Source organism: Mchenga conophoros, linkage group LG1, assembly GCF_057382185.1.
Source record: "Mchenga conophoros isolate Kocher_MC1m ecotype Shallow Benthic linkage group LG1, M_conophoros_male_GT1.1, whole genome shotgun sequence".
NCBI lineage: Eukaryota > Metazoa > Chordata > Actinopteri > Cichliformes > Cichlidae > Mchenga > Mchenga conophoros.
The window spans coordinates 27,539,509-27,558,754 of record NC_140526.1 but is presented as its reverse complement, the minus strand read 5'-3'; the positions used below and the strand labels follow the sequence as shown (position 1 = coordinate 27,558,754).

The window sequence follows — 19,246 nt, the reverse complement described above, 5'->3', positions numbered from 1 at the left end:
GCAACGGGATCTGGGGCCTGGTCTTCATACATTGCTTTAAAAAAAAAAAACTCAACTAGGTGACTAGGTTAGGACCATGTAGGAGGAGTTACCTCTTCCTCTGAACCACTGCTATCTTGTCGGGTGTTTGTGTCTTATCACAGCCTTGTTGGTTCTCAAATACTTCATTCATAACTGTTTGGAAGGAAATCTCACATTTTTTTTCATAATGTGTGGGACTGATAAATAATTCCCTTTTGAATGAAGTAGCTCTTCTCTAAAAAGCAATAAGTCAGGGCACGCAGCATTGCCTTGAGACAAATGTGGTTCAGACAACTGATTTAAGGGATCCTGATGATCGTGCAATATTCTCTCTACTCCAAATGCTCTTGTTATTACAGTAACACAACATTTGTTTGTGCTTATTAAATGTAGTTTCGTTTTTTTTGCCTGATTGCTTATGCCTCAAAGATGCAGAAAAATGTATTTTATTCTTTAGTTTCATGGCAGCAAGAAGGCCTGGTCGGTGTTGACCTTTAAGGTGTGAGGTTTGGGTGTTTCATCCATGCCTGTGTGGGTCACAGTCTAAAGACATGACTGCAAGGTTAATCCCACAGGAAAAAGAGACAACTTGCATTTGAAGCCGTTACTCAGATAACCCCACTTTCTGTTTTGGTTCAAAACCCCTTCACGGGTGTAAGACTGCTTGAGACGCAGACGTGAAACTGAATCAGTAGCCTGTAATCAATCAGTGTGGCAGACTTCAGTGACAGGAGAAGAGAAAGACGATGAATGGGTAAAGTTGGAACGCTACGGGTACCTATGCATCTTCACTGCCTTGCTCCTAACAAAGCAAACACATATAAAGTTGTGCTTTTCGTGTTTTCATTGCACACAATGCGAAAAATGTACAGTATAGACTATACTAGGTAAGTGAACCTCTGCGATTAAATAAAATAAAGGCAAGCAAAATGTGGTTAATTATAAACGCTTAAGTCTGCTCTTCTTGGAAAATATAGCCTGGTTTGGTTCATCATAAATCCCTGCAGGAAACCCCTGGTGGAGGTTGTTGCTGCTAAAGGAGGTTCTACCAAGTTTTAAATTCAAGAGATACTTATACTATATTGAAATATTTCTATGCTATACTGCTTTTACTCCACTACATTTTGAGTCCAATCATTATGTTTTTTACTCCATACTAAGCTTTACTTGCTTATTATTTTACAAAGTAATTGCATTGTTACAGTTTAAGCTAGTGAGCAACATATAAGTAATTAAACTACCAACAGCTGCAACAATAAAGAGATATATGCATCAACAAATCAATAATAATAATACAACAATATCAAGTCATGATTCTGAAAAGCATCAATTCAAATGTGCAAATTTAATTTAGATTCAGGTTCTTTAAATATATTTGAATATATAATCTCTAAAGTAGTAAACTACTTACTACTAGAATTTTAACTAATTAAATAATAAGTTAAAATATTTTTTTCCACACATTTCTATCACATGATCACCTTTGTGTAGTTTAAGCAATACTTGTGCAGCTTTACTTTTCACATAATAAATCTGCGTATGATACAGGGCTGCATATGAGCTTGACAATTATTTTGCACACCATTTACTTTGCACCCTTATTAAACATTTCTTTGTGTCTCCTCCTGAAATCAAACCAGGGATCATTTGCTCTTTAAGTGAATTTGTAAACCACTGCACTCAGATAAACCTACAAGTTTCAAAACCTTTTTTTTTTTTTTTAAAGATGTGGCCTTTACTGCAGGCCTGCTAAAGTTTAAACAAAAAAAAGGTTCATACCCATTTTGGATCCCTTCTTAAGCAGCGACGCCACCAGCGCCGGGTTCTGGCAGCCAGTCGCTCTCTCCGAAACTCTGGAACTGTTGTCAGCTCTCTCCAGCACCGCTCCATTTTCCACCAGGCAATGCACCTGAACAGTCATTGAACAATATTAACATATTTATATTTAAATTAATTACTTCAGCGATGAAATGCTGATTTTTAAATAGTCTCATTGATTATGAGCAGTAAGCCTCACTAAATTAGCAGACGGGCGCTCTGCTGCTGACTTTGGAAAACTGTTGATTATTAAAGTCTTTGATTACTCTCCTGCTCATCAGCGGAACAAATCAAAGCCAAAATGCTTGGATTGAAGGCTGGCTGCATGAACTGTTGTGGAAATCTGAGGTCTTGTGCAGAGCGCCGCATGAAGATTGTTATGGTTATTATAGTAATTGCAACATTTATCTACAATTTATTGCAATTATGTGTTGCGTGTTGCTAATCATCTTTTAATTGCATGTTTTGCAGAATATTGTCAATAACCATTAAACCCACTGTATCTGCATCCCCGTTAAGGGCAGCTAGGTCAAGCGGAGTCCGCCCCTGTCTGTCTGGATGGTTCAGGTCAGCTCCTGCCTCCATCAGAACCTGCACTGCACCTTTCTGGCCCTTCATGCAGGCCCAGCTAAGTGCAGTCAGCCCCTCCTGATCAGCAGAGGACAGAGAAGCACCTGGGACCACAAACAATAAAATTATTGCTCTCCAGTTCATATATATACACTTCAAACAACCTTGGATCTCACTGTAAAAGGTGCTTACTCTCACCCTTTGACAGCAGGAGTTCAACCGTGCTTGCGTGGCCCTCAGAGGCGGCCAGTATCAGCGCAGAGCGTCCCTGCTTATCAGTGGCGTCGATGTCTGCACCTTGCTTCAGTAGCAGCTCGGCAACCTGGGAAAGTGAGAATAAATAATTTTAAAAATTGAAAAAACAGAAGACAGAACTGGTAAGGAGAAGAACCTCCTCACCTGTGTGTGTCCATGTTTGGTAGCACTAAGCAGAGGGACCATTCCTCTGCGGTTTGCTTCCTCGAGCCCTGCCCCCCGCTCCAGGAGGAAGGCGCACATCTCGAGCCTCCCTCTCCCTGCTGCTGCACTGAGCACTGACAGAGGGTCGGCATAGAGATGAGGAGGCGAAGAGAAGAATATGTAATTGACACATTTAGGAGAGAAGTAGAAGCCGAAGTGAGAAACAGAAAGGAGACAAAAAAAGAGGCCTGTTATTTCCATAATCTGTATGATTCTAACACTTTTCTGCTTTTAAATGTAGATATCTGAGAAACACACTTTCTGTTACACAACGCAATAAAAAAAAAGCAAGCAGCATACAGTTATTTCTAATGATGACACACCAAACAATCTGCACCCCACCCTAATCAGCCAGTGTTATTCTGACAAACTGTGGGCACTGACCATTTTTTCCTCCCCAGTATGCGAGTCCCTCAGCTAATTGAGCTGCTGGGGACAGAGGCACGGTATTGATGCTGTACTGGTATATTCTCCAAGTACCCTTGATAAATGACATTCTGTTTAATGTGTCCACATGCTTCAGTGGACAAATCTATTATATAACACTGTGTTTAAGGAGGAGTTATTGCCATATGAGTCAAAGAAAAAAACAACAAACCCCCTCGCTGTGCAGCTGCCTGTGTTTAAGACGAATTTGTGGAGCTGCACAATGGAGCAGCGGGATCAGTGGAACTGCTGTTTTCAATACAAACTAAAGTGAACAGGTGAAAATATTCTTCTTAAAGGGGACCTATTAAGATTTGCTTTATTTTCTGCACTGTTACAATGGTGGATGCTCGTGTTAAACATGGCAAAGATTTTAAATTATGGGCTGAAAGCTCAGGATTCAGTTTTTGCCTATCTAGGCTATTTATGATTTCACTGGGGGAGCAGGGATATCCCTAATATGATCCTCTCAGGCACACAGCTTTATTTGGATCCATCCATTTTCTTGTGTGGGGCTTGAAGCCTATCTTGCAGTTTTGGCGGTCGGTCACAGTGCTAGCACAGAGAGACTGACAACAACACACTCACTCATCCATATCTATGGCTAATTCAGAACCACCGATTAGTTCATTAAGCATATTTTGGGCTGTGGGAGAAAGCTGGAGGAGACTAGATCTACCGGAGGTTTCTTACTGTTAAAAGGGAGTTTATCCTTCCCATGGTCGCTAAAGTACTCGCTCATGATTGTTGGGGTTTTGTCACACGCCAAGGCCAGTTCTAACCCACAGCCTTCCTGCTGCGAAGTGGCAGTGCTGACCACTGCACCCACGTGCCACATCAAAGATAAATAAAGTTTAGACTTTAACATTTTAGACACTAAAATGTTAAAGTTTGAAAGTAGAATAGGGTGTCCCCTTTAAAAAGAAGATTTAAAAAATGTGATATTGTTACGGCCCTAGCAGGGCCTCCTCCTGAAGGTGCCTGTGTGGGCGTGTCCCACCACCTCTTCTGCCTGAGGTGCCACCTTTCCCTGTTACACAGCTGACTCACATCAGTAATTAAAAGTATTTAAGCCCAGGGAAAGGTGAGCTCTGGGCCAGAGTGCCATGAGTGTGTTTGTGAGTGGTTACAGCTAGTGAGCTGCTCTCTTTCTTTTTGGCTTACGTTTTACTTTATTGACCACGCCTGAGTTTTGTTTGTTTTCTTAAATGGTGATAGCGGCTTGTCTGTCTTTTTTAGTTGAGCTACTTTAATAAAACTCTTTGATTTAACCCTTTTGCCTCCTTGACTCCTTTTTCTAACCCGGTCACTTTTTGTTACTCCCCCCTCACCGCCTAGACCCCTCAGGGGAACGTAACAAGTGGGGGCTCGTCCGGGATTGTTGAAAAGGGAGTTTTGAGTTGGAATTGGTTTTTGATTATCTTGCTTTGTTCACCTTTAGAGATTCAACTTCCCAGTTAAGTTAGGTGAGTGTCCAGCTGAGCTTATTAAGTTCTTCCTTCGGGCACTCTTTTTTTGTTTTGCCTTTTTTATTTTCGGAGTAATCCTGGGCGGGGATTAGTTCCCTGTTGGGGGTAGGCAATTCAGGGCTCCGGTCGCTGAAGTTCTGCCTTTAAAGTTGCCTCGAGCCCAGCATGCTCCAGAAGATAGGTAGGTAAAGGTTGTTGTGCTTAGGAACTGGGTAAGTTGTATTTGTTAATGTGTGTGTGTGTGTGTGGCAAGAGGTAAGTTGGTCAGTTAAAGTAAGTTGTGTAGTTTTCTGTTAATTGTTCAGTAGTTGCTGAGTGAGTTGGCAGACGGGTATGGTAGTGTCTTAATTAGGGTGTGTTTGCTAAGCCTTCTCCACCCCCGAAATGGATGATGCAGCTATCAGTGCACAGGTGTCTAGAAGCTCGTTTGTGGGCAATAACATCCACCTGGTTCCCGTTTTCTGTGAATCCAGTGTTGAGAGCTTCTTCAGTGTGTTTGAAAGCATAGCAACTGCATTACAGTGGCCTGAAGACGTGTGGGGGTTGATGTTGCTGTGTAAATTCACGGGTAAGGCTCAGGAAGCTTGTTCTGGTCTGTCTAGGCATGACGGCCTAGTTTATGAAAAGATCAAAAGTGCCGTCCTCCAAGCCTATGAAGTTGTACCTGAGGCCTATAGGCAGCATTTTCGAGGTTTGGAGTTGGCACAGGGTCAGTCCTATCTTGACTTCGCTAGGGACAAGGCGAAGCTTTTTGATAGGTGGTGCTCTGCAAGCCAGGTTAACAGTTTGGGGTCGTTACGTGAGCTCATGCTTGTGGAGGATTTTAAAAACTCTGTTCCTGAGTGTATTGCTCTTTATTTAAGTGAACAGAGGGTTTCCACTTTACAGCAGGCTGCCATACTGGCCGATGAGTTTACCCTAACTCATAAAACAAATGCAGTAGAATGTGACATCCCTTCGCACTATAATACATCTTGGAGAGCTAGGAGGGAGCCAGCTAACGAGGCTGAAAAAGTTGTGGTTTCGAGACCCAGAACGAAGCTTTGTTTCTTCTGCCACAAACCTGGACACCTTGTTGCTAACTGTTTGAGACTGAAACTCAAACAGAAAGCACACTCAAAGCAAAAAGGGCCTGCTTTGAGAAAAGTCAGTCGTGGCTCTCAAACCGACAAGGTTGCCAGGCCTACGAAGAGGCTACACTTGGAGCATAATTGCTCAGTAGTGTCATGTAGTCAGTGTAAGAGGTCAACTGACCCTGAGCTGCCACTGGTTGACAATTTCCCAGGTCCTCAAAATGACCTGCAGGGGGACAGGCTGTGTATAAAACCACCAGTAAGACCCGCAACCCTGGCTAACAAACATGCCTGTATCGGTGACCTGAGCAATCGTCTGAAAACTGTTGCAGTAAGGTCTTCTGACTGCCTGCTGTGTTCTCCACATGTGATGGCTCAAAAAAGCCCTGGCTATCACATGAGACATTGTTTTGAGGGTCTGCGGCCACCCTCAGTAAGTATTTTGAACCCATTGAGATGGGGTTGGCAGCTTCCGCAGGCAATGCCTAACCATTGTTATGGGGTTTGGTAGGTGGAAAGCCTGCAATTTGTTGATGCGACGGTTACGGACTTGATTAGTTTTTTTGGTTATCATAATCATTTGACAAACCACGGGTTTGTATTTATGGGAGGGGGTGTTACGGCCCTAGCAGGGCCTCCTCCTGAAGGTGCCTGTGTGGGCGTGTCCCACCACCTCTTCTGCCTGAGGTGCCACCTTTCCCTGTTACACAGCTGACTCACATCAGTAATTAAAAGTACTTAAGCCCAGGGAAAGGTGAGCTCTGGGCCAGAGTGCCATGAGTGTGTTTGTGAGTGGTTACAGCTAGTGAGCTGCTCTCTTTCTTTTTGGCTTACGTTTTACTTTATTGACCACGCCTGAGTTTTGTTTGTTTTCTTAAATGGTGATAGCGGCTTGTCTGTCTTTTTTAGTTGAGCTACTTTAATAAAACTCTTTGATTTAACCCTTTTGCCTCCTTGACTCCTTTTTCTAACCCGGTCACTTTTTGTTACTCCCCCCTCACCGCCTAGACCCCTCAGGGGAACGTAACAGATATGCATCACTCACTCCCCAAACAAGTGGAAATCCTTGGTTCAGTAATTAGACTTTAACATGTACCTCGAATGACCACTTTGCCTTTGCTAATGGACTCTAATCTGATCATCCCAACACTAAACATAAAACAAAGCAAGAGCAGTGCCCACACAAAGGTGAATGTTCACAAGGGTACTTTGTGCTTCCTTTTTTTGCTGCTTCGGTCCTGCAGGGGACTGTGTAATAGAATTATAGCATAATGGTGCTGTAGGCACAGAAACAGGCCGTGTGTCTGACATGCTTTCAGGAAATGGACTTAACAGAATTCTGCAAGCTGCACTATCACATCCATGACAGAGGTAAACGTATTACAATTGAATAGCAGCTGCTTTTAGATTTTACGAATGCGACTGGACATAAGATAATCAGACGATAAATGTGATGCTCCATTTATGCCAAAAAACAAATATGATTTACAATCAAATCTGCTTTTTGATATCAACCAGAGCATCTTAAAAAAAATAAATCGTACTACTAAAAGCAGCTAATGGATATTGTTACGATGAGCTCCTGCAGCCCCCCTGACATACAGGTAAGTTTATTGTGTGTCCCCTGCACAGAGCTAAAATGTGCATGAAATGCAACCCCGAAGCCCTTGAGCATGACTCTAGGACCACAGTGACTGACAGAAAGAGGTGAGAAAGCTAAATTTATCTGAGTGGTAGCAGAAATGCACCCGTTTCTCCCCAGAGTGAGTCGTGAGCGTCCATCTGCACCGCCAGCTGTTCATCTTTCAAGTCCAGCAAGCTTTTCACCACCTGCAGGAAAACACAATTTACAGTCTTCTATTGCTGGCTTGCTGCACACAAAACAGAGCAAAGCACCCACAGACCTTGAACAGAAAATAACAAACCACATCTAATGAATCCTCTGCATCAGCCAAGGACAAGCACCACGTTCCACACAGAGACGAATTTCAGCAATTTTAAAAATGTTTCTGTCAGCGGGACCTTGATCTGATACATACCTGTGTGTGCCCCACGCCGGCTGCCGCTGTAGCTGCCTGCTGTGCTGCCTGTGTTTTTCCAGTCACAGTCTCACCGCTGTGGTGCTGCTGTGGGTCAGTGGGAATCTCCTCTCCCCAATCCTGGCCCAGCAGGATGTTGATGATTTCTACATGGCCCTTCAGCCCGGCGTGGACCAGCGCGCACTGGCCGCTCTTATCAGCATGGCTCACCTGGCGCAGAGGGATACGCAGAAGGACTTAGAACACTGACCCTGGCTAGTGCCTGTAATACGCTGGCCTAGATCAGCCCAATATACTGTGTGTCATCCTTCTCCTAGAATAGATCCCGGAGCTGTGGTGAATGTAAAACTGGAGCGGTTCCGGACATCAGTGATGTAGAGATACTGAGAGGCAGAGTGTTCTGTCACAGATTAAAATCTGATCTATTCACGGTAATTATGCCCGTTACGCCCTCCCAGCCCATAGTTGTCTGTCTTCATCTTGGCACAGAAGTGACACTGACCTTGCTCCCTTTCTTGCAGAGCAGGCTGACGATGTCGGCGTGACCCGCGGCGGCAGCCAGACACAGGGGCGTCATGCCGCTGTCGGTGGTACCATCTGCAGGAGCGCCCATTTCAAGCAGCAGAGCGACCATCTCTACATGACCCAGGTGGGCATGCACAGCCAGGATGGGAGCATGTCCTATCACCTCCGTACACCAGGTCACGCTAGCGCCACCGAGCATTAACAGACGACTCACCTACAAAATGAAAAGAAGTTCCGAGTTATCAGTTTGTATGAAAATATATATATGAAGAGAACATTTAAATATAGAGCACTGCAGTGTGTCACCTTGATATTAGGTGTATATAGGTTTCGCAGGGAGGCCAGTGCAGCAGACAAACTGTCGGTGCTGCAGTTTACCCACATGGCCTGCAGAACGCTGGAGGACACACCTGTCTTCTTACTCAGACCCTGTAAGTGTGACAGAGGCGCAGGCAGAGAGATGCCGAGAGTTAAAAACATTTTTCTGATGGAGAATTCGAATCGCTCCTCGGGATAACGCAGCAGAGTGTAGCTCACACACATAAGACAGTTCAATATTCACTGTTGATGTTTATGTTTATGAGTAGTGCTAATATGCGTGGGTGACAGTAGGAACCTGGGTTCACTCTTACTCATGTGTTTCCATGCAGCTAAACACGGTAAAGTATGGGACCTTGTTTATGTGAAGCTTTTGGATTCCTCAGCTACGCTCATAAACCTACTTAACAAGTTATATACAGAGTATCACATTTCCTATTACCTTGAATATGTGAGCCTTGAGGATGTGGTGCCCCATTTCCATAGTCTGCTGCCTGTTGAGCTTTCCCTCCTGTCTGGAGAACATGAATGCCAGGAGAGCGTGGCCGCTCCTGTGCGATTTACAAATAAGAAACAGGATACATTACCAAAAGTTCTAATCAAATAAATCTACGGTGCCGCTTCCTGATTTGTTATTTTTTGCATATTTATCTGACTTACATGTTTCAGATCATCAAACAAATTTTATTATAGGCAAAAATAACCCAAGGAAATACAAAATGCAATTTTTTAATGATTTTAAATTCAGCACTGTTCCAGCTTTTCTCCATTTGTGGATAATGGCTCTCACTGTGGTTCACTGGAGTCCCAAAGTCTTAGAACGACTTTGTAAACCGTTTCCAGACTGATAAGACATCAGGGATTTTGTTTCTCAGCTGTTTTGTGAGATTGTGACATGAACGTGTTGCTGTTTGAGATCTTTTAGCCTGCTTCGCTTTGTCATACAGGTTCTATTTAAGTGATTTCTTGATTCAGCAGGTCTTCCAGTAATCAGGCCTGGGTGTGGCTAATAAAATGTAATTTCGTTTTCTACAAAATGTGGGTAATTACAGTTAATCCATGATTTAACAACAGGGAAAATTACTTTTTCACATATGGTCAGGTAGGTTTGGATCAAATCCTAATTTAAAAACTGCATTTTGTATTTACTCAGGTTGTCTAATAATAACATTTGTTTAATGAGCTGAATTTTTTAAATCTTAAACTGATTTGTTATACATGAATCTTAAGAGTCCTCTGCTGCGCGACCATTTTAGTCTCACCTGGGGTCACAGAGAAAGTCGCTGCTTTCTCCATCAGCTCGCCAAACCAACCACTCTCTGAAGGAGGGATGACACAGCATCCGTGTGCCGTCTCTGCGTCTCACCTACGAACACAAGTGATAGTTACATTTCTTAAATGATTCCCTTAGCGTCCAACCAGATCTTCTTAGATGTCACTGGATTTTATTCACACATTATTCAAACCAGACAAAAGTTTGACTCATTACGGACGCCGTCACGCCACCATATCAACAATCTTACCATGAACCCAGCCAGGCTGTCTAATCTCTGCTGGAAGTCCTTCCACTCCAGCTCCCCCTTGACACTGCCTGCGTTCAGTGCTCTGAACATTTGCTCATCAGCCAGTGGGTGCAGAGACGCCAGTGCCACATTTAGCACCGGAAGCACCCGCTCAAAGAGCTCTTTATCCGGAAAGCTCACACGACACATCAGCAGGTACACCTAACAGACAGCACATGCTGTTAATCATTTGCAGTGGATTTTCTTTACTTTACATTAAAATAATGAAACAATAAACAATTTAAAAATATACAACAACACTGTTTGGCAAAATGTAGCTGGCAGGTAGCGCTTTGATGTGCCTTTGATGTTTGTGTGGTGGGTTTATGGTAAATATTAATCACATTATCAGGACCAACGTAAACATCTTCTGTAAAGCTAGTCTGCATGACAGCTTCTATCATTTTGCAGTACTGGATTCGATGCCATCTTGCACCTATTAATAAGCCGGTCGGAGGATTGCACGCATCATCATGATGGTAAAAACACATGTAAGTGTGAGTCAAAGGTAAAATAAGCTAAAAGTACAGTGTATTTCAAGAGCTTATGATTATTATTATTATTGTTATTAGATTCATCGGGCACTCCAGTTGTTTCTGTGTATAACTGTTGCCATCCACAACCTTGGCCTACACATCCTTACCTCACATTTATGCTTCCTTTTTGTGGCATCATCCAATCTTTGTGTAATTGCATTTCTAAGTCATCCATTGCCTGACTTTACACCAATGATTATGTAACAATAAAATGTCATTTTTACCAAGAGCTATTTTTGGCACTTTTTATGAAGTTTCAGCCTTCTGTCACGTTTATTGATTTGAGCAGCGTGCGGGTACCGTTTCCTCTTCCTCCTGAAACACATCCCTGAATGTTGTTGCCCGTGTACCTTAATTGTGTGTAGATTTTATGAAGAGTGATTATTACTTCAGCCTGGAGCGAGATGCCATTTCACGACAGACAGCTCAACAGGATGACTGATAACTGTTAAGTGCTAGACTGTGAACTCGCCCAAATGTGGAGGAGGAGAACATTTCCAACAATGCACTTCAGGTAAAATATGTCTTTTTAACTCTGGAAGATTAAAAAATTGCAAATTACCTCTTTATTGAACTGATAACTCAGTGACACGCACATTATTCCACATCTGTGGTTCACAACCTTTTCTGTCATGCATAATTTAACAAACTACATCAGCTGGAGTGACGGATGCTGGCTGATTTTACAGTGTCAGACTTTTTAGAGCCCTTTAAAGGGGAGGACATTTTCTAAAGATCCCAAATACATCCTGACGCGGATTTAGCAAAGCGGACTGACCACAGACTGTATATTGAAGATTGCTGTAGATGCAATGACAGCAAACATTGGTTAGTGAAGTGTAGCTGTGAAGGCTTGAGATGAGCTTTTCTCCATCACCACCTTTACAGTTGAAATCAGACTATACAATGCGTGTTATTAGCCAATGAGCTGAGTCATTAGTTCATTAGCTAATGACTTGCCATTTACAAGTCGTTAGGGAAAGAGGTGGACTCTGGTTCACCTTCATTTCTGACCATAATTTACATGATGAACTTCACGATGACTTGATGCTAGAGACTGAGCCCTCTATTATCAAGAAAGTGCAGCGGCTACTTTAGAGTCTGTTGGGGCTGTAGGCAGACATTCACAGGAGACACCGTCAACCAGTGAACATCACTGTTATCTTATTTATGACACCAACAGTTAAAAATAATAATAATAATAATGAAATGTAAGAGGTCTTATTGTACCAATGGTAATTATGTGTCTTGGCTGTTCTATGCCCTCCAGATCCAAAGACCTACTCTACTAAAGTTAGACCTAAGCAGGATCAACAGGAGTCAGCAGATCCAGGTGTGCCCTAAGTGGTCAGGCCTCCACCAGTGTCAGGGAAAATTCTGCACTTTGCCGCTGCTGTAGTTTAAAGTTTGTCAGGTCCTTAGGGGCCCCCTCCCAACTGGCTTGGGACGCCCAAGCAGTTGCCTGCCTTGCCTGTTGTTCCATCAGTGCCCCTGGAAAAGTGTTTGCTATGGTCACTAATAGGCACAGGTGCCAAACTGGCCCTGGGGCTAAATGATTAAAGACTGAAAAATCACCGAGCTCTCGTGTTATTGTTGGTACTGCAGAAATTTTGTCTGTCATTGCTTCAGGTATGTTATGCTAGCAGTCTGACGCACACAGATAAATATCTAAATGACTGGGTATCTCATCTAAAATATGAACGCAGGTCACTGGGTTTCAAATAACTGACTGCTATGGGTGCGTGAATTAAGTCTGAGATGGTCAAAACATCATCTGATTTGTTGCTCTTAATTCCCAATTTCAGCTTCAGCGATTTGGAGGCTAGTAAAAAGTAAAGTAATATTACAGCACAGTAAATGTTGTCAGAAAAAATGCTGAACATCTGTTCAAGGTGGAGGTTTTTAATTCTTGCATACTGGATACGCTAATATAGACTTCATTTGTTTTGGATGGGTGGAATACATCAAATGTAATTTTTGGTTTTTTGAGCATCCTGGACAGATGATACATGAGAAAATGATCTCTGATCTGATATCCTTTTAATTTTGTTATTAATTCGAAGTACCGAAATAGTACCACTAAAATCTAAATGATACCCATCCCAAGTCCCAGAGCAAAGGAACCAAGGATTGTTTGTCGACAGATTTTTATACAAATGGAAGCCTTTTTGACAAAAGGGTCGGCCCCTACAGACCATTAAGAAGTATGCAGCTCTAAGACACTTTCACTCTACAGGACTTGCTGAGATATTTCTCCCTGCAGGCAGCTAGCTGGCTAGGTTTCCAGCAACAAGAAATGCTTTTTGCACCCTGAGAGAAGCGAGTGATTTCACAACAGACTGGCAAGACGGCCACCATCAAATTAGAGTTTCTATTAGTCTAAAGATAATGTGGAAGAGAGTATTCACCACAAACCCTACCCCTGTGTATACACAGATAAGCTGTAAAGCAGAACTTTTAGAACAGCTAATGTTTATTTCCTATTTGATTTACAGGGAGATTTATCCATTACTTTAGGCTAATGTGAACTACTTCGGTGCACGCTTTTATTTATGCTTGTCCAGTGCTTTGCTGTTCTGCACTCTCAGATTAGTAGAGCTTCCAGGTACCTTTCAGTAAGACGTTTCAAATGAGCATTTTTACAAATCAATGCTCTACATGTCTGACCTCTGACAGGGAGACAGGCACGACCAGGTAGTTTCCTCCCTTCAGTGCCAGATCGCCTTTGTGGAACAGATCCAGGGTCAGCTGAAGATAGAGGATGGAGCCGTGGCTCCGTGTTGACAGATGGCTGCTGAATTTGCTCAGGAGCAGAGGATCAGGGGCGGAACCTGTTGGCGTGGTGACATTAGCGGCAATCTGGGTGCTGCTGCTGACCCGGTGATGGATGTAGTCACTCAGGTCGGCTCCCAGATCGCTGCTGTCTGGCAGGATGTCCAGCGAAATACCAGAGAACGGAAGGAGGGTGGTGATATCCTGCAGGAGAAGAAACAGTTAAATTACTGCTGATACCACACAAAGGCACAATTCAACAGTTAAAGAGCTGCAGTCTGAGGTGTATTAGCAAAGGACACATTTAAAGCACCAAAATCAGGACCCATTCCTCAGATGCTGTTGCCTCTGACTCACGCAGAGCCATGGGATACAGTACAGTAAATACTGTGACAATGACTCAAGCTCCAACATTGCTCACAGGCATCTCTCAGATTCGCATTTCATCTCCTTGCTTGCCATCCTCAGCTGCTCAACACCGGCCAAAACCAGCTATGACTGATCAAAGAAAAAAAAATCCATGTTATTGCAGCTCAGTTCCTCATTAACCATCACTGACATTTTGGTTCAACGACAAGCAGCGGACATGTGATCGCGGACAGTGCTTCGCTTAACCCCTTCACAACACTTCACTGCGAAATATTCAGGTCGTCATACAAGAGCGAGCTCTTCCTGTGAAATGGTTGAAGTGGTAAAAAAGAGAGGAGAATCACGATCCACGTAGGAATCGTGGACACCGCAGGAGCGGAATTAACAGCGGTACTGCTCATCCTTAACTTTTGATATTTAATGCTCACTGACTTTTAGTGAATCATGAAGAAAATAACCCCGAATGTGTTTTGTGTATTCCCAAACACTAATCCAATTATGCAACCGACTGGCTGGCTGTCAAGCTCCAGACTCCCAGCAGACTCCCAGTAGTATTACCATCCATTCAAGGCATAATCCTCGCAACATTTGGAAGCTTGGCTTTGGCATTGGACAGATGCGTCCGCTGTTTGGTGGGATTACCAACCGGATTGAGAAAATACATCAGACGGGAGAGACCGACCGTGCCAAACGTCACACTGTCTATACTAAACGCAGTGAAAGCACAACATCAAACTACACAGTGTGTACAGGGAGCAAACACAAAAGAAGCAGGATTTGGTAATACCTCTATCATTTGCGTAGTGTGAGCCAAGGTGAAATCTAAAAAGTTAGTTCACCCAGAAAATAACTCACAGTGCCAGATATATAAATAGTTGCATAGGTCAGGAGATTTCTGCCTAGTTAAAGTTAAAGAGTTCTCGCCTGATCAGTAACAAGTAAAACACACAAAACATCGTGCTACAAACGAGACACATGGAACTGTATTTGAAGTGTTAGAAAATAAGTTTTCAATTATTCAAAAGCAACATCTGTTTTTCAGAAACAGCAGCTGTGATACTTCACAGTAAGATTTAGCAATTATACAGTATCTGGTAAATGTCTATAAATATACTTTCATCCATGTTATCAGAAGTCCTCACGGAGTGATCAAGAAGGATGAAGCCTTTTTTCAGCTAAAGCTCGATGAATAGTGAGGTACACCCATTTAAATATTAATTAAACTGGTTCCAGTGGTATCACCATAGATTGCATATTTTTAAAAAATGAATGTAGCCTCCAGGTTTGAAAAGTGAAGCCAAAGCAGATGTTCCTCACGCTGCATTATTTCTAATGGTCCACTTGTATAGTAAACTATGGGAAAATTATGGTACTTGCCACTTTATTTATGATCTCAGAGTCTTATTAGAAACAGGATTAATTGTGAAAATTGCAGTCTCTCTTGACCCTTTTATCCAAAGACACACACATATTATTCCACAAACTAGAGGCAATAAAAATAGAATAAGAAAATTGACATATATATATATAATATATATGTATACATATAGATATATTGCCTATTCATCTCAGCCAACTGTGATACTCTTAAAAAACTATTTTTATATGCATGATATCATCCTAATCACTGAGCGGGTGGGGCCAAGGAGAGAAACACAGATGTCTGATAGCCAGGCCCTGCCAAACTTTCTTGGCTTGTGGTCATTTAATACTGCCAGAGTATTGTTTTGAAGTAAGTCGTGAGTCACTAAACATTTAAGACCTCTGAGAATATTCTTGTTTAAAAAAGAATTTCCCACTTTTTCCCCACTATTTGTCCTTCAAGCTTGTGTCCTCTACCACAGGCGTGGGAGCTTCAGGGTTCTGCGTAGTACCTTTGTTGTTCCTAGGACTGCGTTCTTTTGGATAGAGATCTTGGCTGTCGTTCCTGGGATCTCTAGAGCCTCTTGCACAGTTTAGGGGTCACTGTCCCGAGCGCTGGGACCACTGTTGCCTTCACCCTCCAAACTTCTCGAGCTCCTCTCTCAGCCCTCGGTTCTTCTCAAGCTACTCATCTTGCTTCTTCCTGATGTTGCTTTCACTCGGTATAGCTGCATCAATCACTACAACCGTCTTCCTTTGCTTGTCCATGGCTACTATATCCGGTTGGTTAACCATCACCAGTTTGTCCGTCTTTATCTGGAAGTCTCACAGGGTCTTAGCTGGGTCATTCTCGACCACTCTAGGACGCGCAACCCATTTTTACTTTCCAGGCCATACTCACCACAGATGTTCCTGTATACTACGCCGGCGACTTGGTTATGGCATTCCATGTATACCCTGCCTGCTAGCATCTTGTACCCTGTTGTTATGTGCTGGATTGTCTCAGGGGCATCTTTGCACACCTGGGGTTTTGCCTGGTGTGGTAGACCCCAGCCTGATGACCTGCTCTACCTCCTGAGCTACAGCTACCCCAACTGAGATCAGTTGGAAAATGTGTGACATGTGCTGTGTTTCAGACATAAATATTCTCACTCACCACGAGGCCTGTCCTGACTGTGACCACCAACTTAAGCCAGTGGGGGAATTTGGGGATTATTTTGGTGATGAAGGTGGCTATGGTGTCCCCGTAGTCTGGCTTATGAAATTCAGCCTCATTTAGACTGTCAACCAAAATGATGTAGTCTTCTTCAGGTAGCCTCCGTTCTGATTACACACATAAAAAAGAGAGTAAATAATGAAACAGTGTCTATATCACTAACTTTGCAAAGGCCACAACATACAAACTCTAAAAAAGATTTATGCTGCGTATGAAGAAGACTGGTGCATCCTGGTTTTGTAGCACAGGATATGCTGAGAAAATTACCACCTGCCTATACTGATTATTTTGTACTGAAAGGAGTTCAGAGGCCATTGTTGTTTATTAGCTTGAAACAGGACATATCCATCATATTTTGCATCACCTAAGCTGTCAAAAAAAAAAAAAGATCTGCAAGGCTTTTAGGTCTAGTACAATCACATTCACACAAGTGCTCTCCATTTTTTTCCAACCTGGTTTATAGAGATGGAGCAGATAAAAAAGAAAACAAGAAAAACACTTCTCTACTCAGACTGCATGGAGGGCCCGGCCATAATAACACATCCATCTGTCTGATTGATTGTATTACGAGAAAGCCTAACCCTAACATTCAAAGCCTTCTTCTAAGTATTTTGTGACCTTGGAATCACAAATTACAAAGACAAAATAACATCCTCCTACTTTCCTATGCAAATGACCAAGAATCTGTTACACACTCTACAGTGTTTCAAATCGTTGACCTTAACTAGGAAAAATCATCAATGAGCCCATCATGGAGTCATTAACAGCCCACCCTGAAACGGAAGCTATTTTAATCTTTAAAATGTCTTTTAATGTTTAAATCCCATTTATCTTAGAGTGTGTGCGTATGTGTGTAATTACCCTTGCGCAGGCTGGCTATGGGCTCTAGGACACCCTTTCGGAAGGCAGCAATGGGGTCTTGAACGCAGGAACGTAAGCTCAGTGTGTTTTGTAGGTGAGGCTCTTGTATTAGCAGCTCCCTGTATGGAGCGAGCTGTGGCGCTCTGGCCAGCAGGGCGGCGACACTGTGCACAAACTCCGGCACCAGGCACGTGTATGTGTTGTCGGCCTGACAGAAATGGTAGGCGACCACCTGGAAGGAGGGAGAAGCAGGTGAAAAGTGACAAATGCTGCAATCTGTATCTGTTTATCTCACAACAACAATATCTGCAGTTGAAGTAGAAGTGCACAGAGCCAAAACATGAGATGGAACCGTAGATGAAAGCTGGTTCTTGTTTTAATAGAAAAATAAGTACTGTAAAAAAAAAAAAAAAAAGTCTTCAGCCACCCCTCATTTCTTTCTTATATCTTGCTAAATGAAAAATAGGTGCACTGATTTATTGAAACGTGCAGACATGGAAATACAGCTATCAGGGAAACTGGAGTATTCCCTGATAGCGTGAAAGTCAATATTTGGCATGACCACCTTTATTCTTGAATACACCATTTTTGTCACTTCTGAGGCATCTTGTCAGTTTCTGTACACTATCTGTGTAATATGCATTAGTTGTGGGTTACTGGTTATGCACTGTATTCAAAATTGACTGAATGAGAAACAGAGAGCAGAAGTGGTTATTTTTTGCAAGAGCATATTTCCCCCATACAGATAAATAGAACAAGAGAGAGAAGACATAGAAACAGCAATTTAACCCGGTCACCATGTCCTCACACCCTGCATGCTGTTATTGGCTGGGGGCTATACACCTGTGGCTCATAGGCTCCTCAGCCCAGAAACATCCAATGCACAGAAAACGTTGAAGAAAAGACGAACACGCCAGCAGGGATTCATTTTGTATCTGTACTTAAAAATATATTTATATATAACTGTAACCTACATTATTATTATCGTATAGTTCACACTTGTTCGCTTTGCTTATGTATGAAAACAAAGACATGTATGTTAATTTATCATGTTATTCTGTTGCTCTTCATTAAATCATTGTATGTAGTGAAATGGCAAAAACAGCTGTTCATAAACAAACAAATAAATAATAAAAACACATTTTATTGCTCTTCTTCTTTGCAAGCTACATTTTCACTGTATGAGACCGAGTAATCAATTACAGGCACTATTAGTGTCACTGCTTGATGAACACTTATGTGCATGACAACATCCCCAGTGCCACTGCACTAAAAATACTTTCGTAAAATGTGTTTACAAAGACCAACGTACACACAATGTCATCTGCTACACATTATTTAAATAATTTATAAAAATTGTAAATGTTATAAAAAAAAATCGTCAAAGCTATATAGATGTTGATAATCCTGGTACTCTAGGCAGTTTATATAGCAAGTTTCATCCAGATCGATATAGTAAGATACTTACTGTATAGTAAGATTATTACTTATGCATTTATTTATTCATTTCTTGCATTTTGGTTAATTGCAATCATAAAAAGTTAATTCCTATGCAGAAAACAATAATCTTAAATATTGTGAAACTAAAGAAATAAAACTAAATGTGACGAATACGAGCCATGATCTGAAATTAAAACAAGTGTCTTTTCTTTGTGATTTCAGAACAAATGTATGTACAGCTAAAAATGCATCAAACACTATAAGCACACAACAGAATTAAATATAAACACACATAAATGTATTCAGAAATCCTAAAGGTGGCTGAGTTATGAAATAGTTTCTCTAAAACACACTAAATACTGTAAAAAAAAAAAAAAAGAAGTATTAATTTTATCACTAATAATAAAGGT

General features: G+C 42.1%; 1 protein-coding gene across 1 annotated transcript in view; it reads right to left on the bottom strand.

The window, feature by feature from the left end:
• The window catches only part of LOC146583494 (protein TANC1-like), a 54,967-nt gene that overhangs the window by 4,203 nt on the left and 31,518 nt on the right, over positions 1–19,246 (bottom strand). Inside the window, exons 11-24 of the mRNA XM_085272490.1 lie at positions 17,397–17,628; positions 16,476–16,642; positions 13,484–13,792; positions 10,242–10,442; positions 9,981–10,084; positions 9,161–9,269; positions 8,707–8,829; positions 8,378–8,614; positions 7,876–8,085; positions 7,585–7,666; positions 2,809–2,942; positions 2,608–2,731; positions 2,338–2,513; positions 1,801–1,930 (exon numbers count right to left, since the gene is read on the bottom strand). Of these exons, the coding sequence (XP_085128616.1) occupies positions 1,801–1,930; positions 2,338–2,513; positions 2,608–2,731; positions 2,809–2,942; positions 7,585–7,666; positions 7,876–8,085; positions 8,378–8,614; positions 8,707–8,829; positions 9,161–9,269; positions 9,981–10,084; positions 10,242–10,442; positions 13,484–13,792; positions 16,476–16,642; positions 17,397–17,628 (2,338 nt within the window). The remainder of the gene's footprint in view (positions 1–1,800; positions 1,931–2,337; positions 2,514–2,607; positions 2,732–2,808; positions 2,943–7,584; positions 7,667–7,875; positions 8,086–8,377; positions 8,615–8,706; positions 8,830–9,160; positions 9,270–9,980; positions 10,085–10,241; positions 10,443–13,483; positions 13,793–16,475; positions 16,643–17,396; positions 17,629–19,246) is intronic.